At 42.8% G+C, this 26,539-nt stretch overlaps 1 protein-coding gene across 1 annotated transcript in view; it reads left to right on the forward strand.

Annotated features, from left to right (window-relative positions):
• The window catches only part of RFTN2 (raftlin family member 2), a 239,736-nt gene that overhangs the window by 84,767 nt on the left and 128,430 nt on the right, over positions 1-26,539 (forward strand). Inside the window, exons 3-4 of the mRNA XM_075179952.1 lie at positions 9,576-9,687; positions 25,058-25,331. Coding sequence (XP_075036053.1) covers positions 9,576-9,687; positions 25,058-25,331 — 386 coding nt within the window. The remainder of the gene's footprint in view (positions 1-9,575; positions 9,688-25,057; positions 25,332-26,539) is intronic.

The following is a 26,539-nucleotide window of genomic DNA, read 5'->3' on the forward strand; positions in this document are numbered from 1 at the left end:
AAAACAATGCAGATGGTGTGGCTTGCTTCTATTGGTCCAGGATTCAGGAAGGTCCAGGGGGTTGCAGATTATAGGCTAGTTCAAACTAAAGAATCCAAAGGTGGGGGTCATCTCTCCAGGGGATGTGCTCCGTGCTTCCCTCCAAGACTCCAGTTTCAACTAGTCCATTAGCATTTTATTGTCAGCATCATATTAAAGGTTTATTCCCTAACATCAATAACTAGAGTATGCAATGTGCGATCTCTTCGCCGAATGAACCGGACAGCTGCTGATGTAAAGGGGATTAATATGATACCAGACATGACACATTTCCTTTAACCTATACCATATCTATTACTAATATGCATATAACTTATAATATTACACATAAACACTACTATATTTTGACATAAATGTGTTGCAACTACAATTAATGTGTACTATTTACAAATGTGTGTGTTTGTGCGAATGTATACAAAAGTGTAAAAACTGTTATTGCCACGTGTTGCGGCTGGACATGCCCTTCCACGCCATAGCATGCTCTACGCATAATTTCAGACAAAGACAACCAAGTTTGCTCGATACTAATTGAAATGACTTTATCCAATTTGCTGACTTCGACAACAGTGAAATAGTTAGACATAAATATCTACACTATGTGAATAACTTAAGACTATAAATTGTGTCTTTGACGAGGTCTCCGTTGCCTTTCAGGATAGCAGTTGTGAATCCCCAAGGCCCTGTGTCAGTTGTATTATCATTGTAGACTCTGGGACTTTCTCAAGTATAGTTTCACATTCTTGTTTGGTAGCTGGTGTACAGTCATGGTCAAAAGTTTTGAGAATGTGCAAAGTGTTTTACAGGGCTGTGTAATGTGCATATAAAGAAAGCAGCACCTACTAAATTAGTGTTACGTAGTTGAGAAGAGTGTCTGTGGAAGGGAAAAATTGCCAATGTAGTGTCTACTTTTCTAGTGGAAGATGGGGTGACTCTAACAGAGAAGCACTTCATAAGAGCTCAATCGCTACCACCATGGTGACAGATAAGAGTACAGTCATTGCTTACGTTTTGAGAATGACACAAGTATTGGTTTTCACAAAGTTTGCTGCTTCAGTGTTTTTAGATCTTCATGTCAGATGTTGCTATGGTATACTGAAGTGAAATTGCAAGCATTTCATAAGTGTCAAAGGCTTGTATTGACAATTACATCAAGTTTATGCAAAGAGTCAATATTTGCAGTAATGACCCTTTTTTTGAAGACCTCTGCAATTCGCTCTGGCATGCTGTCAATCAACTTCTGGGCCACATACTGATTGATGGCTGCCCATTCTTGCCTAATCAATGCTTTGAGTTTATCAGAATTTGTGGGTTTTCGTTTGTCCACCCATCTCTTGAGGATTGACCACAAATTCTCAATGGGGTTAAGGTCTGAGGAGTTTCCTGGCCATGGACCCAAAATTTCGATGTTATGATCCCTAAGCCACTTGGTTATCACTTTTGCCTTATGGCAAAGTTCTCTATCATGCTGGAAAAGGCATTGTTCATCATCAAACTGTTCTTGGATGGTTGGGAGAAATTGTTATTGGAAGATGTTTTGGTACCATTCTTTATTCATGTTGTTACCCCTAGATACCTGACTTTCTTTGTCTGCAAAGTGTCACTCACCGGACCGTGAGTGCCTCTACGCTGGTGCGTGACTCCCTAGCCTTCCTGCCAGCACCTATCTTGAACCGCGGCCGTCCGCCATCCTGATGGACTGCGCATGCGCAGCACCCAAGAACTCTTGTGACTGTTGCTTTTAATCTAATTGGTTGATCAGGCAACTCTCCCTATTTAAGGCACCTGTGCTCATTACCTCATTGCCTGATCTTGAGTCTCATTCCCTGTGAGTCTCTGAAGGTGTCTCCTGTGTTCTACTAGTGTCTTCAGTTTCCTGCTGATTCCTGTTCTACTCATCGCTGGTCTCCATACCCGCTACTGTCTCCTGTGTGCTACTAGTGTCTTCAGTTCCTGTGGAATCCCTGTGCTACTCATCGCTGGTTGCCATACCTGCTACAGTCTCCTGTTTCCTGCCTGTGTCCTCAGCTGGACTCTGATTACCGGATCTACTCACCTGTGGTTCCTACTCTCGTCTCTGCCGTTCAGCGTCTCTGCAGTCCCTGCATCTTCCCGTGGACAGACTGTTCTACTGAATAGCGGTATGCCTATCTGTTATTGACTTTCTACGTTTACTCTGCATATCCGCTAGGACAAGTTTCCACTCTCAGCAGCCGTATCCATACCCGCTATAGACTGTTATTGTTACACTACATATCTGTTTGTAATTAACCGTACTACTCAGTCGTTATATGCATAATTGTGATTGACTATCCTTTATTGGCCTGCATATCTGTGCTGAGCAAGTCTCTACCAAGCAGCGCCACATACCGCTATAGACTTTGCTGGATACGCTGCATATCTATTGGGATCAAGTTCCTCTGTGCTCTCAGTGTCTGCATCCTATTATCCTTTGTATGCCTCCACTCATCGACACCTGTACACATCCTCACCTATTAAGCAGTGGTACAACTTGCTGTACGCAGACCACTGACTTCCCCGCTACCTACCTGCACCTGGACAAGTCTTCTCACTATAAGCAGTGGTACAACTTGCTGTACGCAGACCACTGACTTCCCCGCTACCTACCTGCACCCGGACAAGTCTTCTCACCATAGCAGTGGTACAACTTGCTGTACGCAGACCACTGACTTCCCTACTACCTTCCCGCATCGGCTCACGTCCATCCTGATCTCCGTGTTCAAATCTGCCTTTCCACTATATCAGCTAGTCGCTGACTCATTGACCAAGATTGCTGCAAGTCACTGACTTTCCTATTCTTTATTGGCATTCTCTCTCCATCTGCTATGATATATGTTCCGCTAGTCACCCTGCTATCAGAGGACCGTTGTGTTAACTTCACTACTCTGGTAAGCCCAGTCATCTGGTGAATTCCTGGGCAAGACTCCTAGTGCCCGTGACACAAAGATTTAAAGCTAAAGTTAGTTTTAAGAATCTTGATATCCTAGGGGTAACATGAGCCAGTGTGGCCTCTGCTTTTGAATAGTTGATCTTCTAGCCAGAGAGATCGCTATAGGTTTGTAGAGTTTTTATAGATGTTGGGTGAGGGATATCTTTGGCTGTGAAAAGATACATTTTTTTAATTGCTTGTTATGGACTTGTTTACATACATCAGGTTTCAAAATGTCCTAACAACGTTCTTGCTGAGGAAAATCATTGTTGGAGCTTGCCTTGTAGCATTTTTAGAATTTCAATAAACAAATAAGAAATTGTTGATTTTGTGTTGTAATTTGCTCATGGCCTGAATAGCTTTCTTGAATGTTTGAATGTGATGTTGATTACTTTCATGTAAAAAAGTATAAAAGTATTATAGGAGTGATACCTTTATTGGCTTACCAAAAGAAATGTTTATATATGCTAGCTTTCAGAGCACAAAACTTGTCTGATGAAGGGGCCCCTGTGCTCTGGAAGCTAGCAAATATAAACATTTATTTTGGTTAGCCAATAAAGGTATCACTCCTATAATACTTTTGTGTTTCTTGACACAAAAGTATTCAACATCACATAGATTTTTATGGCTGACATGGTAATGCAACAAAAAAAACATTTTTGCTACACATTTTGGATGTTTGAACAAATCTTTCAGTTAATCCATTTGTGACTGGGTGGTGTGGTGCTGAAGATAATTGCTTTATGCCATTACTTTTCAGGAATCTAGAATTCTTCTGAAACAAACGAACGTCCATTTTCACTACAGATTTGTAACCCATTTCTAGAGAACATAGTTCTCAAACTAACAATAGTTTTCTCAGACAATATAGACTTTATCTTGTGTAGTTCAGGCCACTTAGAAAGTGCACCCAATGAAATTAGAAACATATGATCTATGAACGGATCTGCAAAATCAATATGAACTATTTGCCATGGAGAGGTGGGCCATTCCAGGGTTGTAATGGATCTGTTAGAGGTGTATTTTGAATTTTTTGACCACCTTCACAGTCTTTAGTTATTATTTTCATGTGACCATCGATTCCAGGCCACCATACATAACTTCTAGCTAAAGCCTTCATTTTCACTGTGCAGAAATAGCTCTCATGCAATTCTTCCAATATTCATGTATGAAGCTTGGTAGGCACTAATACACAAAATGATGTTTCTAGACATACAGATAGTTCATCTCTTTTTACTGAGAATTCTGGATACAATGAGTTGACATGTTTTGGCCAACTTTTAACTGTAATATCATAGACTTTAGATAATACTGGCTCATTTCTGGTGTCTAGCTTGATGACAGCATTAGATATTGTGTTACGAGCCACCACGCTAATTGGAAATCACTCTATACCTTCTATCTAGGCTGTAGCTATGTAGCTGCAATGCCGTTTCACTGGCTTCTGCTCTGTGTGTGTCCCGGCTGGTTGCCTAGTGGCCTGGACGCTTCTTCCAGCTGCTCATGCGGTCACCGCAGTGTATTGCTGCAGAGGGGCTCATTGTGAGCAACCCAGGGGATTGGCTAACAGTACATTAAATAGCAGGGAGGAGTTAGCCTTCCTGCTGGTTATAGTGTTGTGCCTGCACCTTGTTACCTGCCTTTGCTGTATACCATTGTTGATTGATTACCTATTGCCCGACTTTCTACCTTTTTCATGGATAATCTCTGTTACTAGATTCTGTTGCCCCTCTTGGCCTTTGGCTTGATTCTGGACCATCCCTGCTCACTGCTTGCCTTGACCATTTGCTTTCTCCTGGGTTATTCTTGTGTACTCCATCTGGTGTACTATTACTCGGTCCATCAGCTACTTTCAGTCTCTACACCTCTTGTTGACCTGGCACCAAAGATAAATCTTTACTACTTTGAACCTTGGGAAATCCAAGTACGTCTGAGAATATCGCTCTCTACGGGAAAGGTGCCTGCTGTACTTGAAAACCTTTCTTCCATACCTTGATCTAAAGAATTATCTGGTGGCCAGTGGTAGACATTATGTATTGGAAGTTGTTCTACCATTATTGTCAGGCGCCGTCCCCGCTCTGTCCATAGGTGCCGGGGACGGACGTCTGTCTTCTCGGCCGAGCTGCGCCCTGTGGCCTAGCAACGGGATGTACTTCCGCATTTGACGCTGCGTGAGAATGCGCGGTAGAGCTGCATCCCATTACTAGGCAAGACGCTTCCCTCCTTCATATGTCGGAATCACGTTCCCCCAATTAGAGGCCACACATATGTATTTAAGGCACCTTCTTCCCCTATGCTGGTGCCAGAGTATTGGTTTCACCAGCTCCAGCGTTCCTGTCTACAGTTTGCTAGTTCCTGTTGTTTGCTGCATTGGTTCTGACTCCTGGCTTGTTCCTGACCTCTCTCTCGCCCTGAAATTTTGTTTTGTTTGTTATCTGGATTCTCACCTCTTGCTCCCCTTCTGACCAACCCTCTGGATCTCCCTTGTGTACCGCACTATCATTTGGCATCTGACCCGGACTGCACGACCATTCCTGTTCTCTTCCGCTGCACTCAGGGGCACACCCAGGGGGGGTTTCTTAGTCCCCAGAAACCCCTGTCCTACCTGCGGTGTTGTATGCTTACAGTGGCTGGCCCCTCTCCCGGGACCAGCCACTACTGCTTGCAGCTTGTAATCCTCTCCCAGTCAGTCCCCTGCTGTGTGAGCACAGCTCTCTGCCGGCAGATTGGCCCTGCCCCTTCCTCCTACACGGCCAGTATGGGTGTTATGCAGGAGGCAGCAGCAGAAGAAGGTAAGATTGTGTGTGTGTGAGCCTGTGTTTGTCAGTGTATATGTCAGCTTACATATCTATGTGTTTATGTATGTTTGTGTTTATGTATGTATGTGTATGTGACAGCTTACATATCTGTGTGTTTATGTATGTATATGTATGTGACAGCTTACATATCTGTGTGTTTATGTATGTATGTATGTATGTGTATGTGACAGCTTACATATCTGTGTGTTTATGTATGTGTTTGTTTTTGTATGTGTGTGTATGTGACAGCTTACATATCTGTGTGTTTATGTATGTATGTGTATGTGACAGCTTACATATCTGTGTGTGTTTATGTATGTGTGTGTATGTGACAGCTTACATATCTGTGTTTAATCCTGTGTGTTTATGTGTGTATGTGACAGCTTACATATCTGTGTTTAATCCTGTGTGTTTATGTATGTGTGTGTATTTGACAGCTTACATATCTGTGTGTTTATGTATGTGTGTGTTTATGTATGTGTGTCTATGTGACAGCTTACATGTTTGTGTGTTTATGCATGTGTGTGTATGTGACAGCTTACATATCTGTGTGTTTATGTATGTGTGTGTATGTGACAGCTTACATGTTTGTGTGTTTGATCCTGTGTGTGTATGTGCCTGTGCTTGTCTGTGTATGGGACAGTTTACATATCTGTGTGTTTGACACGGTGTGTGTTTGTAGCCACGCAACTACACATACTGGACAGGCCCACTTGTATCATGGCGCGGAAACCCCCCTCCTCGAATCCTGTGTTTGCCCCTGGCACTGATAACTAACTTGGAGAACCGCGACGTGCACACTCACGCAGCCAAGTCCATACCTCCTTGTGGGGCTCCCGGGTAAGTTAGACTCCACTCCTCCCTGCTTAGTTGCGCCAATATCAGTCAGTAACACCTACAACAGTCATTATTGTGATGCATATCTTCTTGGTCAATTTGGGTAGACTCATCAGCTTGTTGTAGAAGGGATTGTGATCTGTCAGTGTTGCCATGAAGTTTTGTTCTTTTAAATTTAATCTCATAACTGTGAGCTCCCAACAATAAGAAACATCTTTGTAATCTGGCAGCTGTCATTGCAGGAACTCCCTTCTGAGGATTGACACAAAAGCTTGGTGGTCTGTGATCAATATGAATTACTGTCCATAAAGATACTGGTGGAGCTTCTTCTCCCCATACAAGACTTAAAGTTTTATAATCAATGTGTGCCTAATTATGTTCAGCCACTGTTAAGGACCTCAATACAAATGCAATTGTTTGTTCACTCCCATCCGGTAGTTAATACTCCTCTGATTCCATAAAATGAGGCATTTTGATAGGTACTGATGGGTCGAAGTGAGTGAAGACCTTGTCTGATGTGATCAGCTTCTTTATTTCTTGAAAATCCTTTTCAAATTTTGTAGACCATTTCCATGATGCTCCATTCTGTATGGAATACATTTATTAGAACACTTTCTACCTCGGCAGAACTATAAAGCCCACATATACTACGCTACACAATCCAATTGTCAGAAGTAGTAGGCGCATGTATGCACCACTGCTCCATGTGGCCTATCCCCGCCGGCCCATTGGGTACTTTGGACTCTTCGGATGGACCGTTGTTTTAAAGTGTAGTAACATGAGCGCACTGCAGCCAAAAACACAATCAGAACCAAAATCAGGGCCAGAACAGGCAGTTAAACAGACCCACAAGAAAGGTATCCGTGAATATCACAGCTGTATGCACTATAAAGATGCATTTAGACGAGGGCCTGGTCAGCCTAGTGACGCTGGGGCGCTGGGTCCCGGGGGGCGCGACGCTGCGGGTATTTTTTTTTTTTTTCCAATCATTTTTTTTTCCGGGGGGGGGGGCGCTGCGGCCGTATTAGCCTAGGGCGGCCAGAACCCTTAATCAGGCCCTGATTTAGACAATCAAACTGCTCCCTATGAGCCAAACCCCTCGCAGCTAAAGCTACTCAACTACTATCGGTTGCTTGAAAGCACCCATTATAACAACTACTGCCACCAACAAAAAATGAGGTGCATGGTGTAATCAAAGAAGGTTTTCACTTTACCTTGGCCAATTTGCACTTCGTTGATGAGGCCCGTAATATTTCCTGCTATCATAGAAAGTGAAATACATGAGTAAAAAAACTGGCAAGGCAGATGTTTTTCAACAAATTCAAATTAAATAGCATATCATGTTTATGAGTAGTTCTTTGTTTTAATACTTTATGCGCTTAATGGTTGAACAAGAAGTAATTGAAAGCTAATCAATTTTTATTTAAGGCAGGGGATTTAAAGTATTTTTATGGCAAGTCACATAATTCTAATTTTTTCTGTTTTTTTTTTTACATAATTTAATATGATACATCTTGACATGACTGTCTTGCTGTGACCGGATGGGCTTATTTCGCCACCTGGTCTGTAGAGGGGAAAGAGAAATGAAGGGATGTCCTTCCTGCATAGATTATCTTGCTTTCCTTCTCACCGTCAGTAACCGAGATCATTACTAACCACTGCTACTGGTGTCACCTTGCTGGTATAGCTGCTGTAATGCCTCTTTGCTGTGGGCTGGCTGGTGCCTCCTGACCACGTACTATGGATCAAGGCTGCTGGGTAGCAGGCAGAGCATTGACACAGAGATGCTGGGTTCAACACAGGACAGCTGGGGAATGGAGTAGAGTGGAAGCTCTTATCTGTTGGCCACATGATACAGCAGGTAATAGTCATAGGCAGAATCTTCAAGCAGTGATGCATTATTGCTCAAGTGTCCTGACAATGACTTTTACACACCAGTTTGTGGTACTGGTGACCATTCAGAAATTCAGATGGATAATGATACATTACAAGGTAAAAAAAAAAGCTCCTTTTTATACAGATTCTGACACACACATGTTGTCAGGGGTATCCCAGCCCCCTGATCCTGCCTGGCACCGAAATGCCAAATATCACATCAGATAATTTAACATCAGGATGTGAAATTTCTCTAGATGTGCAGTTAAAACAATGTAACTTACAAAATTCACTGGATGAAAGCTACACATGAAGGGAAGATAACGACCTCCTGTGGTGCATTTAGACAAAAAAGACATGTTGGTCACTCACATGAAAATACTTAATTAGAATTAATGAGGATTTCCACTCGAATTTACATAACCGATTTCCTCAAACAAATGCCTATTGCGTCAGAAATCAATACCTCAGAAATAAGTACATTTCTAACACACAGTGTCAAAAATCAGTACATTTGCAATGATATAAATTGGCGCACTGTGCTAATAATTTAAATATATATTTTTGCAGTAAGTTATTTATAAGTGATCCAGCCACTTGTGCCATTATATTACTACAGTTTTAAAATGAGCTGGAAATGTTGAATGGTGCTTTAACAATTCAGTGACTTTGAATTATGCATTAAAGTAGAAAGAGGGGGACATTGACATCCTGTTATAGAATTGTGAGAACAAGTTTCCCAAGTGGTTGTTGTATCAGGAGGAAGATCTGCAACATGTAATGAAGGGGGGTAACTTCTCCATAAGTATGGGATAGTTCCACGTCTTCCTGACAGTGGGAGGAATTATGCCCTTTACAAAGCCTAGCCCAGCTTTGCCTGGTGAAGTACTGCTTGTACTAAACCTAACCCTCTGCATGCTGGCCATGCACTTAGGCACAATAAAGCTATGGTTGAAATATATGCTGGTCTCTGGAGAGTATACACAATGGCAATTGCATTCTCTTCTATTAAGGAGTGCACAAGTTCACTACTTCAGTTGTAAAAGGAATAACAATAATTTCTTTCTTTTGTCTTTTAGTCAAAAGCATACAGCATCCACAGGACAAAAGCGAGCAAGCCTTGTTATTGAGGAATGGATGTCACTTTATGAAGCACTGACAAATGAAGGCTTGAAAATTCTACTAGAAAAAGTAATATGCTTTTTAAATATTGCATATAATTGGTAACTGTTAATTATTAGGAGCTTGATTTCATTTACGTTTTTTGCAAGTGCAATTTTCATGAGTATGTGTCATATACATTCACTGCAGGAGAATAGGCAACACATCAAAAACATGATGCTTAATTATGCTGGTTTTTGAATAGACTTATGTGAACCAAACCATTTGCTAGGTGCTTGTGAGGACCTTTACAATTTTGCATTATTACTCAACTATTACTAGTAATGTGTAGATCGACTTTGTATTATAGAATAATAATATAATTAAATATTTAAATTATACAATACAAATGTAATTAAAATAAAGGCCACCACTATTATTTCAGAAGATAATTATACTATGACATAAACAGATATTGATACAGTAGATGACTGTAATGTCCGGGTGGGGTACGCGTCACCGATGCTGGTAAATCTGACGCTGAGGACACCTACAAAAGAAAAATGATTTCAGAAGACAAGAATATACACAGACTTACCTGATCAGCGACTGTCCAGATATCCGATCCTAGCAAAACACTGACAGGAGCTTCTTCCGAATGCACAGGTGTCCGGCAGTAGTGCCTGACGTCAGTGCGCCTTTAATGATTTTTTATTCAAAGCGGCAATGTCGGGACCCCTCTCTTAACAGTTAACCTGCGTGGTCCCGAGATTGCCGCTTTGAATAAAAAAATCGAGAAAAGGCCTGAAGTAGGGCGGAATGGACCTTCGTCCAAATAATTCTGAGACAGGAGGCTGTTTGGCGTACCCCAGGAGGATCATAAGAGTTGATTGAAGAAAGAGAATTAGACATGGGATGAAGACCATAGTTGAAAAAGATTGGAGATGTGTGGGTGGAAAAATGGCAGGAGTTATTATAGGCAAATTTGGCCCAAGGGAGTAAAGAAGACCAATTGTTGTGAAATTTGGAAATATATAATCGGAGGAATTGTTCCAATGACTGACTCTTTCCATTTGTCTGTTTGACTGTGGATGATAGGCAGATGACAGACTGATATTGATGCTAAGGTGGCTGCAGAAAGACTTCCAAAACTGAGCAACAAACTGAGACCCACGGTCAGATACAATATCTTCAGGCAGACCGTGGAGGCGAAATGGCAAATAAATAGTGATGCCAGAGTTCGAGCATTCGGAAGACCTGCCAAAGCGATGAAGTGGGCCATCTTGCTAAATCGATCTACCACCACCCAGATTGTATTGTGACCGGATGGCCAAGGTAAATCCACAACGAAATCCATTGACAGATGTGACCAAGGTTTACTTGGAGTAGACAAGGACATAAGTTGACCCGATGGAGAGCTTCTGGTAGACTTGTTTCTAACACAATCTCTACAAGAGACCACAAACTCTTTAACATCCGTGGTCAAAGTGGGCCACCAAACTGTGTGCAGGAGGACTTCAGTGGTTTCGAAAACTCCAGGATGTCCGGCAATTTTGTTGTCATGAGCTTCAGATAGTACAGCCTTCCTGAGATGGACTGGTACAAACAATTTACCCGAAGGAGTCTCAGGAGGGGAGATTCTTTGGAAATGGTGGAGAGTGGCACCCAAATCCTGGGTCAATCCCGTATGAATTGAGGATGGAGGAATAATAGGAAGCGGAAAAGCGGGTGAAGCGTGAGAGGAAATAAAGCTGCGGGAGAGTGCATCCGCTTTAACATTCTTGGAACCAGGTCTGTAAGTAATAACATACTTGAAGCGGGTAAATAACAAGGCCCAGCATGCTTGTCTGGAATTTAGACGTTTGACGGATTCAATAAATAACACATTTTGAACAGCACCCTCCTGCCAGTGCCGCCATTTTTCAAACGCCCATTTTATAGCTAAAAGTTCTCGATTGCCCACATCATAATTTCTTTCAGCAGCTGAGAATCTCTGTGAGAAGTAAACACATGGGTGCAATTTATGATCCAGAGGGTCCATCTGGGACAGGACAGCACCAGCACCTCTATCAGAGGCATCCACTTCAATAATGAAAGGTAACTCAGGATTGGGGTGTCTTAAGACTGGAGCAGAGGCAAAGGCAGACTTCAGGGCTTCAAAAGAGGCTATAGCATCAGAGGTCCAATTAGTGGCATCAGCCCCTTTATGGGCTAGGGCAGTAAGAGGAGCTACCAGGTCAGAGAAGGAATTAATAAACCTCCGGTAATAATTTGCAAAGCCCAGGAATCTTTGAACAGCCTTCAGATTGCTTGGGCGTACCCAATCTAAGACAGCTCGGACCTTGCTGGGATCCATAAGGAACCCATTCGGGAAGATAATATATCCTAGAAATTAGATCATTTGGACCTCGAATTCACACTTTTCCAGCTTGTCAAAGAGTTGATGCTGCCGAAGTTTAGAAATGGCCTGTTTCATGTAAAGGCAGTGATGGTCCACGGATGAAGAATAGATCAGGATGTCATCCAGGTATGCCACAGCAAAGCGTCCTAAGAACTCTCGTAGAACATCGTTAATTAGATCCTGGAAGACAGCAGGTGCATTGCATAAACCAATAGGCATGACCAGGTACTCATAGTGACCTGAGTGGGTGATGAATGCGGTCTTCCATTCGTCCCCGTCCCTGATACGTATAAGGTTGTATGCTCCTCGTAGATCAATCTTGGTGAACACTGAAGCACTTCTGAGTTAATCGAAAAGGACCGATATGACCGGAAGTGGGTAGGTATTTCTGACGGTGATTTTATTTAACCCACGGAAGTCAATACAGGGTCGAAGAGAACCATCCTTCTTAGACACAAAGAAGAACCCGGCTCCTACCGGGGATTTAGAAGGCCTAATAAAGCCCTTTTTAAGATTCTGCTTAATATACTCCTCCATGACCTAAGTTTCTGGTATCGAGAGGGAGTATAATCTCCCTTTAGGGAGTTTAGAGCCAGGAACTAGGTCAATAGCACAATCGTAATCTCGATGAGGAGGTAGTGTGTCAGCCGCCTGCTTAGAGAATACATCTCGAAACTCATGGTAGGGTAGCAGCAGCTGATCCAGAGAGACCTGGAGCAGACGAACAGACACAGATAAGCAGGATGAAGAACAAGAAGGACTCCAGTGAATGATGTCTTCCTTGTTCCAATCAATGACTGGACTGTGGAGCTGCAGCCAGGGGTATCCCAGGATCACTGGAATGGAAGAACAATTAATAAGATAAAAGGACAAGACTTCAGAATGTAGCACCCCCACAGTGAGCTGCAACAGAGGGGTCTGTGAACACATTTTCCCGCCTGGTAAAGGACCACTATCCAGACTACAGACAGTGATGGGCCATTTGATCTTAAAGGCAGGAATCCCCAATGAACAGGCGAAATCCAGATCCAGAAATTTCCCTGCGGCACCGCTGTCTAAGAAGGCAGAGACAGATGTAGATTGTGCACCAAAAGAAATTACCGCAGGAACCAGGAGTGCATTCTTGGAAGATATAATTTGCAGACCTAGACGAACCTCTTCCACGTTCTCTAGGCCTGTTCTTTTCCCGACTTGTTTGACTTGTTGGGACAGCTTCGGAGGAGATGACCCCTGTTGCCACAGTATAGACAAAGGCCTAAGAGGTACGTCTCCAGGTTTTCTCTTCCGAAGTGAGGCGATAAGCACCAAGCTGCATGAGCTCTGTGGCTTAAAAGGTGCAGCAGGAGGAGTCAGAAAAGAGCACGAGGAATCGGTAGTATCCCTCTTAGTTTTTCTCTCTTTAAATCTGCGGTCAATTTTAATGACCAATTGCATTAGACTCTCCAGTGTAGCTGGGATTGGGTATTGCACCAGGGAGTCTTTTATCTGTTCTGAAAGACCCAAACGGAACTGGCTCCAAAGTGCCGGATCATTTCACTTGCTGTCTGTGGACCAGCACCTGAACTCTGCACAATATTCCTCAGCAGAGCGACAACTCTGTTACAGGGTCCTGAGATGTGATTCAGTCGAGGCAACTGTGTCCGGATCATCATAGAGCAGCCCTAGGGCATCAAAGAACGCATCAACGGACTGAGGTGGTGGACTCATGGGAGCAAGGCTAAATGCCTAGGATTGAGGATCACCCTGCAGAAGGGATATAATGATGCCAAGCCTTTGAATCTCTGATCCAGATGAGCGAGGCCTAAGGGGAAAGTAAAGTCTACAACTTTTCTTAAAGTTGCGAAATAGGGTTCTATCTCCGGAGAACTGATCTGGCAGGTTCAATTTAGGTTCCACAGTAAAGGCCAGGGGAGCTTGCTGGGCTTGTGAGGCTCTGGCAGCTTCCTCTTGTGCAGACAACCGATGCGACAGACCTTGGACCATTTCAGATACTGTTTGGATTTGGCCCACCAAAACTTGAGCTGGAGAAGGATTTGTCCCGCTTTCATCCATGGAAACAGTTTTCCACTCTTCACTGGCCGGTTATAACGTTACGGCTAACTGTCTTATCATAAACCAGTAGAACAAGATGGAGAGGTATTGGGTCCGAAGCAGGTACCGTGGTCAGAATCAGGCAAGGTGTCTGGGCTGGCATCAAATGAGAAGGATCAGGAAACGAAGCAAAGGTCAGGGCAACAGGCAAGAATCAAATCCAATAAACAGGGCCAAGGAGTTCAGAGCACAGGAGCAGGCTAGCACACAGAAACTGGAAACTATAACCGGCAGGGAGGAGAAAACAGGAAGTGATGTCCCGGTCATCATGGAGATGACCGGGACGCATCCTGGGCACAGTGAGTCGCAGCGGCTTGAGGCACCGCTGCGACTTGTGACATATTCTGTTGAACAGTATAATTTTAGGTAAAATAGTTTACTTAGCATTTTCTTACAGAAGGGATTAGGTTTTCTTCCAACATTTGTTTCGCCATTTCCTTAGAATTCTTGAGGAGCTTTCGAAATGTTACAATTCCATCTGTCAGTGGGATGACATACACTTAGTTCCACTTTTCCTTATGTGTCTAATTGCATGATTAGACACATAAGTATTCATTGAGGTTTTTTCAAATTTTTAGCCTGGTCTTTTGTTTCATGGTCATTGTGACTGGATCAATTATAAATAACTTATGGTATCAATTTATTGAAGGGAAATAACGCAGGGCGCATATTTATATAATTGCATAGGCATTTATTTTTTTGTATTGTATATATTCTGAGATAGGAAATCGTTATTTCTGAGACCAGGGTAGAAACTGGCCTTTCCTGTTTTCACCTTTTAAAGGATATCCCTTATTTCTGATGCATATATCTGATACAATAGGCCTTTGTGGATGGAGGTCTTGTGTGTATTGGGATGTATTTAGTATGGAAGTGTCATTGTTTAGGATTTGAAAGGTTGTTAGTGGAAACCTCCAATTAGGTATATGTGCAAGGAAGTCTATGTGCAGGAATGGCTAACGAAGTTTTGTGATGAAGTGTCATGCCTGCTCTGACCAAAGGCCCAGCAGGGGGGTCGTTACTGTGTGGCCTTTTGCCCAGAGTGAATTTTATAGATAAGTGTAAGTTTTGTTAGCCTTGAAATACATGTAAATCCATGTTTGTGTAAATAGAGTATATCCTGATACTAAAAATAGCATGTGTCTGAAAGGTATAAATGCACTGACTTGTACACTGAAATTGATTCTTCTGATTTCAACATCTGACTTGATCACTGGTACCTCAAACCAGTGTGAGCTAATAAACCATCTTGCTTCAAAGACCTGCTTGGAAACATCTTCTATATCTCTGTATTCCTGTGATCTACAGATTAGACCCTAAATCTAATCCGTTCTCCGGCTGTCTCTGAGGTTTGGACCCAAGCGTTTCCAGTACCACTGCTCTGCCTGCTACCCAGCAGCCCTGGTCAATGTGATAGGCCAGGGGGGGATCCATTCACAGCAACCCGGATCCATAGTAAGAGGTCCGGAGTTACCAGCCAAGGTACACCAGCAACGAGACACACTAGCAGCATCAGGGATCCAGAAGGACGTGGTTCTGAGTGCCATAGAAGGAGCTCAGTGGTGGCAGCAGGCCCCTCCCACTGCGGCAAGAGGGGCGTATTCGTGATAACGAAAGGGGACGGTGGCAAAGTAAGCTCAGCCGGTTCCCAGCAACAACAGACAGGGTGGCATAGGCGGTCCATCCTGTCACAGTCATCCTTTATGAGATATTTTTTTAAGGAATACACAATTTTAAAGCCATGGATTGTGTTCTGTATTTACTACTAGTTATATCAAAACCATAGTTAGCTTGAACCCTAGACTCCCGAAGTAAATCAGGCTGGATGAATTGCACCTCTCAGATACTTAATGTTAGGATATAAATAACAGCAAAAACTAATTGTTCTAGTTCTCTTAGCTTCTCTCCAAGTTAACACACATCTCCACTTTCAAGTGTAACATGAATAATACCTAACATGCAATGATATACAATTTATTTTGACCCAGTACCATCAGCTGACAATAAAAAAAAAGTTAAGCAGAGCTTTACTTAACTTTTCTTTTATTTTCTTGGACCTTTAATTTTTTAATGCTATTTTACAACTAGCATTATGTTTACCTGAAGCAGTTTTAACAAAAAATCCCAAACAATGTTGACATGGCAGGGTTCAATGTAGTAACAGAGAGTGATCTAAATGCAACACTTTCATCTCCTATTTTATGCACTTCTATATTATGGTTATATAAAATCTATGTAACAAAGGTAAATAACAGAACACACCTGCATTTTGAACCTTTTGGAGAGCTAAAAGCCTAGATTACTTCAATTGTATTTGCATATTTTCTACGTAAATGTTCAGATATCTTATGGCTTGTTTTTTATAATAAACTGAAAACACTTTCTCTTTGGTACAAATCTAAATTCAGGATTTGAGCGATTTCAGATTTGGTAGAAAAACTATATTTTCAAGATCGTAGTAATAAGTTGTGCTGTGCACCATCGATGATCTTATATATTATAAGAATTTGATAATCAGGTCCCTGATAAGGACAATATAAAGGAAATATCAAACATTTATTAGACATAAAACAGACTTATAAGCTGATTTGTCTATTTATGTTGTATATTTTAACTCCAAGGGGTAAATGTATCGAGCTCCGATTTTAAATATCCCGCAATTTTCTCGGGAGAGTTAAAACTCCCCGATGTATTAACCTGAGATTTGATGTAAAATCACCAGAGATGTGTTTCTGCCAAAATCGCTAGAGATTGAAGTCCAGACTGTTTGCCACTCTAGCTATATAAGTCTCCAAATGTAGGAAGCTACGATTAAGCAAACTCTTCAGTAAACACATCACGATTAAACTGCCTGTCTGTAGAACTGCAGGTTGCAGCTGCTTTCAAAAGTTTAAAAATAGATAAATGTTGAAAATAAAATTGTGTGAGGTCCCCCCATCCAACCACTATTAACCCTAGTGCTGCAAGCCTACTGCTGGTTGCGTGAAAATTCGGGAAAAATTTGCGTGGGGTCACCCCCCCGATTTTAAGCAACCAGCTCTAGGCAAACCAGCGAGGGTGGTTGTCACACATGGCAAGGGTCCCCCTGCCATAATGACATACCAGCCCTAGGCTGTTCAGTCGCTGGGCTGGATTCCCTAGGGAGTGGGGTCTGCGAAAAAAAAAAATGTGCGGGCTTCTGCTCTAGGAATAACCAGCCCAGTGCTGAAAGCACTATGGCTCTTCCTACAATCCTGGGCAGTGGGTGTAGGGTAATATCGGCGATTAAAGAGCAAATAAAAAACAAAACATAATTTTGATTTGTGGAACTACCAGTCCCAGCCATGACAGGGTGCCAAAAAAAGTCTGGGCATGCTGATGCTTGTATAATTACAAGCCCCAGCATACCCACGGCAGTCAGGTCATGGTGGCACTTGGGGAACCACAAGTGCCAAGCATGGCCTGACACCCATGGCTGACTGCGACCTGCAGTTCCACAAAACGAAATGTTAAAAAACCACCACACCCTGATTAATACCACACAAATGTAACAAAAGTAATAAAACCACAATAAATACACCCTCATTAATGCCACATATATTTATTAAAAATAATAAATCCCCATATACTCACCAATCTAACTTCTTCTTCTTTTGTCAGCAGCTTTTAATCCATATTTGCTTAAAAGCCATATCCTTAAATATTTGTAGATCCAAGTATCCATGCTTGAAGGCCCCAAATTAATTGTAGATCCAAATGTCCATGCTTGAAAATATCTTTGGTTCTTCCGGTGAGCATGTCCCCCTAGTTGCTTGCAGTCTTCTTTCAGGTCACAAGGATACTCCAATTTGTAAATCCAGCTGGAACATGCTTGATGCCGCAGACTAAACCATTGCAAATGTGCTTCACACAGGCACGCGCTATATTTGAACTGTAGGGGGTTTTCCATGACAGCGTGAGAAAACCACGTGTAATATAAATATAGAATTGGAAGCACATCAATTCTCTAGGAAGCTGCATCTGTCTCCTTCAGGACCTAAAAGTGGTGGCTATACGAATATATATTTGTGTATATTTTTAATACACTTATGTTTACAATTATATATACATATATATGGCTATATTGATTTTGAAACTGTTTTTGCGGTTGGCATTTAAATCAGCGCCCAGGAGATATCTGGGAGGGTATAGTGTTTGTGTTTTTACAATAAACACATAAATGTTTTTTGTCTCATTTTCATTGCCTTCTGTAGTCTTGCTACTTGTTTTTACTATTACCCCTTTGGAACTTGCTGGTATATTGGTCCCTTCGGAAATAATGTGAGCTAAAATGATTCTTGCCATCTGCATGTAGAGCTACAGAGTTGTTTCTTTTTACATTGTTGCAGATAGCATGTAATGATACTATGGTGCTTTATAAAAATTGCATTTCTCAGGTGTGTTATCCAGGGACACCACAGAGCAAAAATTGTTCAGATACATAATAACTGATGCTACTATGCTAATGAAGACTGAGAACTAACCTGATATTACTACAGCAGAGAGCGACTTCTTATAGGCACCTAATTGTCCAAGTAGTGCATTCATAGTCGTATGCCCAATGTTTAGACAATTGTGGGTGTCACGGGCACTAGGAGTTCTGCCTAGGATTCACCAGTTGATAATGCTTACCAGAGGGGCGGGGTTTACACAGCGGTCCTCTGGGCAGTAGGGTGAATAGTAGGAACATATATAACAGCAGATGGAGAGAGAATGCCAATGGAATAGATGAGAGTCAGTGACTTGCAGCTATACTGGTAGGAGAGTCAGCGACTTGCAGCTGTACTGGTAGGAGAGTAGAGTGGACGTGAACAGGTGAAGGAAGGTAATGGGAGAGTCAGTGGTCTGCATATAGCAAGTTGTACCACTGCTGTGAAGGGAAGACTTGTCCAGGTGCAGGTAGGTAGCGGGAGAGTCAGTGGTCTGCGTATAGCAAGTTGTACCACTGCTGTGAAGGGAAGACTTGTCCAGGTGCAGGTAGGTAGCGGGAGAGTCAGTGGTCTGCGTATAGCAAGTTGTACCACTGCTATGATGAGGTGAGGACTTGTCCAGGTGCGGATAAGTGGAGGAATGATAAGAGTCTATAACTGTATAAATACAATTGGAGAGCAGAGGAGCTAGTCCCAAACAGATATGCAGCGTCACAGCTAATAGTCTATAGCGGGTATGTATACCGCTGCTGAGTAGAGAGGCTTGTCCAAAGCGGATATGCAGGATAACAACTGATAGTCAATAACAAGTATGCATATCGCTGCTGAGTAGAGAAGCTTGTTCAAACAGATATGCAGCGTAACGGCTAATAGTCTATAGCGGGTATGGATACCGCTGCTGAGTAGAGAAGCTTGTCCAACGAGGATATGCAGGCACAGCAGGAGAGCTGAGAGACTGTAGCGGGTATGGGAACCGCAGGTGAGCAGAGCAAGTAATCCAGCAGACAGCTGAAAACACGAGCAGGACACAGGAGTCGGTAGCAGGTATGGGAACCGCCGATGAGCAGAGCAGGTAATCCAGCAGACAGCTGAAGACACGAGCAGGACACAGGAGTCAGTAGCAGGTATGGGAACCGCCGATGAGCAGAGCAGGTAATCCAGCAGGAAACTGAAGATACGAGCAGGACACAGGAGACACCTTCAGAGACTCACAGGGAATGAGACTCAAGATCAGGCAACGATACCATGGCCACAGGTGCCTTAAATAGGGAGAGGTGATTGATCCACCAATTAGTTTAAAAGCAGAGTTCATGGATGCTGCGCATGCGCAGTCCATCAAGATGGCGGACGGCCGCTGCTCAGGACAGGCGCCGGCAGGAAGTATAGAGAACCACGCACCAGCGCAGAGGCACTCACGGTCCGGTGAGTGACAGTGGGGTCCAAAAAATGTGCATTGCAGAAATAGTGAAAATGTAATTTCAAAGTCCTATCAATTTATTACTTTCAACTTTTAAATCTTTGACCTAAAATATTGCTTGGTTTAGCTTTATTTGTGTCTTGATTAATCATAAAAGTGAGGAGACATCTGGATATTAGGTCTGTCACTTTTGTATGTTAGAATTTATTTTTATATGGCAGCGGTTGAAAGTGCAACTGGAAGGTGCAAAAGACATCCCTTTGAATATAAGGTGAACTCCTGATTACCTGGACAACTTGAGTACCCATAAAATGCAAGTCCTCTTGTAGGAAGGAAATGTGCTGCCCACACTGCTAAACAAGAAGTGCCTTCGTAATGTCTTTTCTCTAACCCTTGATATCAATTATCTGGTCCCAGAGATGGGTGCTCATCACTAGGCACATTCATGCAACTAGCATGCACTGAATAAGAATTATCCCTGATCTGAAAATGAAAATTTAGCATGGCCACATACACTGCCAACTTGATTTTTGCTATGAGTACTGTTAAATATTTTAATGTGAAGGCGAATTACAGGAGCATTTTTAAAAGTAATTTAGTGCACTCTAAATATGTTGCTCCAAGCTATGGAAACATCCCTAATTCGGATAATCATAAGGTCTAAGAATTCCAGATGATAGGCTCTGTGTGTGTTTGCAGGGCCGGACTGAGACTAAAAATCGGCCCTGGCATTTAAAGTAAACAGGCCCATCTTAGTTCCAGCAGAAAAGAAACTGTGCGCCGGAAAGGGCGTGACCACATTGTGTTGTGGGTGTGGCCAACATGGGGCATTGATACATACATTATAATAAAACATTACATTTATCACGCCCTCCCAGCCACATCCCACCATCCCCCCAGGCACATTATGACACCCCCAGCCCACTGTACATATCTATGCTTCTGGTACTGCTGACATCCATCAGGGTGGGAACTTCCTGTAGAGTGACTAGGGAAGCTCTTAGTCTCATGAGATTATCAAATCTTGTGAGACTTAGAGCTCCTCGGCTTGCTCTGCAGGCTGTGTCCTATCCAGGGACTGGGAGCAGCTATCCGCTCCCTCCTGCCAACCAGAGCTGGATTAATGCTCGGGGGGCCCTATTATGTAACATGGTTATCATTTTAGACAAATGTTAGATAAATACACAGGCAACATTGTGTGCAATACTGTTAGTTGCACGCAGCACTGCCTTCACAAGCAGTACAGTGTGAAGCGGGACATACCTCTCAACTGTCCTTGTAGTCAGACCAAATCTTATTAAACGAGACAGTCACCAAAATTCAGGACAGTTGGCAGACAGTCCTGCTCTCTCCTACCTGTTCTTGTCACTATCATCACCTGTGGCTGCTGGTGTCTTTAGTTGCTGCTTGTCTGGATCCTGGAATGTTGGCGGCCCTATTTGGAAAAAAAATGGGTACCTGTATTTAGAAAACTCCAACCAGCCCTGGGGGTAAATGTATCATACTCCGGTTTCTTCAACTCGCGGGAGTTCGGCGAGATGACAGCTAAAATTTAAAGCGGCGCTGCCTTGTAAAGGCAAGTTTCCCTTTACAAGGCAGCGCCACTTTAAATTTTAGCTGTCATCTCGCCGAACTCCCGCGAGTTGGAAAAAACCGGAGTATGATACATTTACCACCCGGTGTTTAATCATTACAACCCATGTTTTATAATTAGGCCTCCCTCCAGCATCAACATTAAAATACTAGTATTCACATTTAATTTCTCTCCCTCCAAACAACAGCAGCAAGAAATTAAATAGCATTTACTTTTAAAAAAATATATCTATATATTCCGTAACCATCACTGCCATTAAATAATTCATATTCACATTTAATAAATAGACGTTATTTTTTTCCCAAACAGCCCCACTTTCAATTAATGGCCCCCAAACCACCTGTAACAGATACTGTGTTATTACTACTAAACTTGATTAGCGCTGGCTTACCTGAGGTGCGGAGTCTAACGATCTCCCCGGTGTTCACCAAGAACCGCCGCAAGGCGGGGTGGGCTTCGTTGCCAAGAGTCGCAGGTCGCGGAGTAGGAGCGGAAGATGCGGAGTCAATCAAGCAGGTTCGTTACACAGGAATGGAGGTAGGCAGAATCAGGAGGCAACTCGGAGTCAATCAAGCCAGGGTCGGTACATGGGTCACAAGAATGGAAGGGTAGTCAGCAAGCCGGGTCGGTACACAGGGGTTGGAGAGCCAGGATAGTGGAAAAAGGCAGGGTCAGAACACAGGCAGACACAGAAGACTGGAATCCACAGGAATCCACGAAAAACAGGAGCCAGGAATAGGTAAGTGTTGCTCTGACACTCAGCGAGTGTCAGAGAAAGGTTCAAATACTATTGGGGATTCAAAATCCCCGCCTCTGGATGCGATCACGTGACCGCCTCCAGGTTGCGGTCTAGTGACCGCGAAAACCGTTAGTGCGGCGAACAAGGTAAGTTTGTAACACCACCCCAGCATTAAATTAAAGGTCCAATCACCCTTTCTTAAATTGCTAGGCCCCAATATTAAATTAAAGTGACCCACATCACCCCAAATCATATTATGCCATACAGTAGTGCCCCAAAACATATTATGCCATACAATAGTGCTCCAAATAATATTATGCCATAATAGTGCCCCAAATCATATTATGCCACAGAGTGAACATATTAACACCACTAAATTATATTGGTATAAACTGAGTTTATATGAACATTAATTAGGAATAATTATGGACTATACAGCATCATTTCTCTTGTCGTCCCCCCTGTGTGGCATCCTTTCTCTTCTCCCCCCTCCCCCCCTGTGTGGCATCCTCCCTCTGCCCCCCCCCTTTTGTGGCATCCTTTCTCTTCTCCCCCCCTTTGTGGCATCCTTTCTCTTCTCCCCCCCTTTGTGGCATCCTTTCTCTTCCCCCCCCCCTTTGTGGCATCCTTTCTCTTCTCCCCCCTCCCTTTGTGTCATCCTTTTTCTTCTGCCCCCCCCCCTTTGTGTCATCCTTTCTCTTCTCCCCCCCTTTATGTCATCCTTTCTCTTCTCCCCCCCCTTTGTGTCATCCTTTCTCTTTCCCACCCCCTTAGTGGCATCCTTTCTCTTCTCCCCCCTTCCCCGCCATGTGGCATCCTTTCCCTTCTCACCCCTCTCCCCCCTGTGTGGCATCCTCTCTCTGCCCCCCCCCCTTTTGTGGCATCCTTTTTCCCCTACCCCCCTTTGTGAAATCCTTTCTCTTCTCCCCCCCCTTTGTGGCATCCTTTCTCTTCCCCCCCCTTTGTGTCATCCTTTCTCTTCTGCCCCCCCTTTGTGTCATCCTTTCTCTTCTGCCCCCCCCCTGTGTGTCATCCTTTCTCTTCTCCCCCCCTTTGTGTCATCCTTTCTCTTCTCCCCCCCTTTGTGTCATCCTTTTTCTTCCCCCCCCCTTTGTGGCATCCTTTCTCTTCTCCCCCCCCTTTGTGGCATCCTTTCTCTTCTCCCCCCCCTTTGTGGCATACTTTCTCTTCTCCCCCGCCCCTTTGTGGCATCCTTTCTCTTCTCCACCCCCCCTTGTGGCATCTTCTCTCTTCTCTCCCCCCCTTTTGTGGCACCCTTTCTCTTCTCTCCCCCCCTTTGTGGCATCCTTTCTCATCCCCCCCTCTTGTGTGACATCCTCTGTCTTCTCCCCCCATTTTCTGTGTGACATACTCTCTCTTCTCCCCCCGTTTTCTGTCTGACATCCTCTCTCCTCTTTCCACCCCCGTTTTCTGTGTACTTACCGTCTCATCTTCTTTTCTCTTCTTGTTTCTGTCTCCTGTCTTCTTCTGTCTTCTTTTGTCGGCTTCTCAGACAGCGTGCAGGACCCTGCACAAGGCACATGTGATCTGGTGGCTGGTTCCTTGGGAGGAGCCAGCCACCAGGAAGCCTGACAGGCTGTCAGTGCACGGTGCACGCAAAGTGCATTGACTGCCCGGGACCGGCCTATATGACCATCGGCCCTTCTGGCATTTGCCTTAAGTGCCAGATGGCCAGTACGGCCCTGTGTGCGTGTGTGTGTGCTATATTTTGATTTTCTCACCTATGTATTTGTATAGGAGAGTCTCTTTATTTATTTTTATTCCAGCTTGCTGATTTTCCTATTTATTATTAAGTAGGAATAGGACTTGTTTTATATCAATGCTTATTGCAGTGATATATATCACTGTTGATCACTAAAACCCCACGGAAGTGGTAAGAATACTCAGCTGGTACTGTTTGGAAGTGGTAAGAGTACCGCTTTGCCAGCCAGTCTGAGGTCAATCTGTGCATACATGAGCCAGACTGCACATGCACGCTGGAGCTAGAAGTCCAGCTTGGGCTCCCAGTTCCACTTTCGCAAAAAAAAATGTAAAATAAAATATTAAAAATATTTTTAAAATAATCAATCGAATTGGAGCATTCCAATTTAAAGAAAAATTATATTTAAATAAATAAAGCCTTTCTTTAGGTTTTCCCGAGATGGTGATAGAGATACTTGAACCGCCACTGTCCATGGAAAATAGGCTTCATCATCATCATCATCATCATCTATTTATTTATATAGCACCACTAATTCCACAGCGCTGTACAGAGAACTCATTCACATCAGTCCCTGCCCCATTGGAGCTTACAATCTAAATTCCCTAACACACACACACACACACACACACACACACACAGACCGAGAGAGGCTAAGGGCAATTTAATAGTAGCCAATTAACCTACTAGTATGTTATTTGGAGTGCTTTGGCCCCCGGCAAAGGCTATTGCTCTGTGATAATTTTTCGCCGAAGTAAATAGAAACGGAGCTATTGGTGCATGCATTTATTATAGGTGTGTCTACTGGTTTGAATGGGGCCCAAGGGGTTGTAGAGTGTGGGATGCAAAGGATATATACAATGAATACAATTTTTTTATATAATAGCCTTTGTTTCCCAAAAGAATATGTTTATTTAATACTTTACTTAAAACAGAATACCTGGACATGTATTAAGGTAAAATATAAATTCTTTTAAAGATGTATTTGAAAAATGTGCATGTTACATTAGAAAAATCTTACCAAAGTATTGCCAAAATATTTTAATATAGGTCAATGAAGCATCGAGAAAAGGCATGATGTTTATTGGATTTGTAACCAAACACTTTCATCAGACCACAAACACTTCGCTGGAAGTAAAAGGTTTGGAACAAAACAGCCACAATAATTGTACTGAGGATGCGTATAAAAATCTGTCAGAAGGAACTTTAAGTGGACAGTCTTCAGAAAGTGGAATAGATGAAGAAATGCATTTGGGAAATGAAAGCTTCCAAGACCCAGTGCTCCCCGATGAGGGCACATTAACTAAATCAAGAAAAAATCAAGGTAAATCTAATATGTATTCACAAATTAAATGAATATAAAATCATTTTTGTGAAATCTCATTTTAGAGTAATATGGAAAATAAAATTAATAACTATATTCGCCTACTCCCGCTGCTTTTGTTTTTAAAAAATGGTTTAACAAGGACACTTTTATTTGACTTGTTTAGTCCACAAAGAATAATGGGTCCCCTACTGCTAAATAAAGTGTGAGTCTGATCTAATGTTAGCCATTAGATTAATATGAATATTAGATTAATATTACACAGGATCAGGAAGTGTTATGGCATTCATCAATCTCTACTTTTAGCAGCAATCACATCTTAATGACATCTCTAGAACCTACAGAAATTCTTTACTGGAAGCTTTGCTGTATCAGTGAACAATGTAAATGTATGATACTGTATGGGTATCCAGGAGCCACTACAAAAAAAGCTATGCATGAAACTGGTTCTATATTCATGACTGGATCACATAGGAATAACCTATTGTAGATATTTATTTTAATTAAGGGTGAAGGGCACCACTGAATATCATTGCAAATGTACTGATATTTCTTATATTGTGTTTATTTCAGTATAGGCAATGTATTGATTTTGAATCTATTATGCCAGGTTAGAGGAAGTCTGTTTTGCTGAAGCAGGAAATGCTAAGTAAGTTTTTTCATCGCAGAAGTGACAAAAACCTGCTTTAGCCTGAAGGCCCAGCAGGAGGTCGTCAACTTTTGTCACGTCTTGTTAGAAAGACTCAGGATACAAGTAATTTAGAATATCACAGATTGCTGTGAATTTTGTTAAATTGCTTTAACTCCATGTCTAGAGAAATTTCACATACTGATGTTAAATTATATGATGTGATATCAGATGCTTCAGGCCTTGTCAGATCAGGGGGCTGGTTTACCCCCTGCCAGAATTTGTCTCAGAATCTGTATAAAAAGGAGCTCTCTTTCACCATATAGTATCATAATCCATCTGTACTTCTGGAGATCACTAGTACCTTAAACTAGTGTATGTAACTGTCCTTATTAGGACACTTGAACTAATAAACATCACAACTTCAGGACCCTACTTTGACACCTACCAACCTGCTGTAATTCCTGTGACCTACAGATTAGACCAATCGAATCCGTTATCCGACTGTTCTGAGGTTTGAACCCTGCATCCAGTACCAATGCTCTGTCCGCTGCCTGCAGCTCTGGTCAGTGTGATAGGC

The sequence above is a fragment of the Mixophyes fleayi genome, chromosome 7, assembly GCF_038048845.1.
Source record: "Mixophyes fleayi isolate aMixFle1 chromosome 7, aMixFle1.hap1, whole genome shotgun sequence".
NCBI lineage: Eukaryota > Metazoa > Chordata > Amphibia > Anura > Limnodynastidae > Mixophyes > Mixophyes fleayi.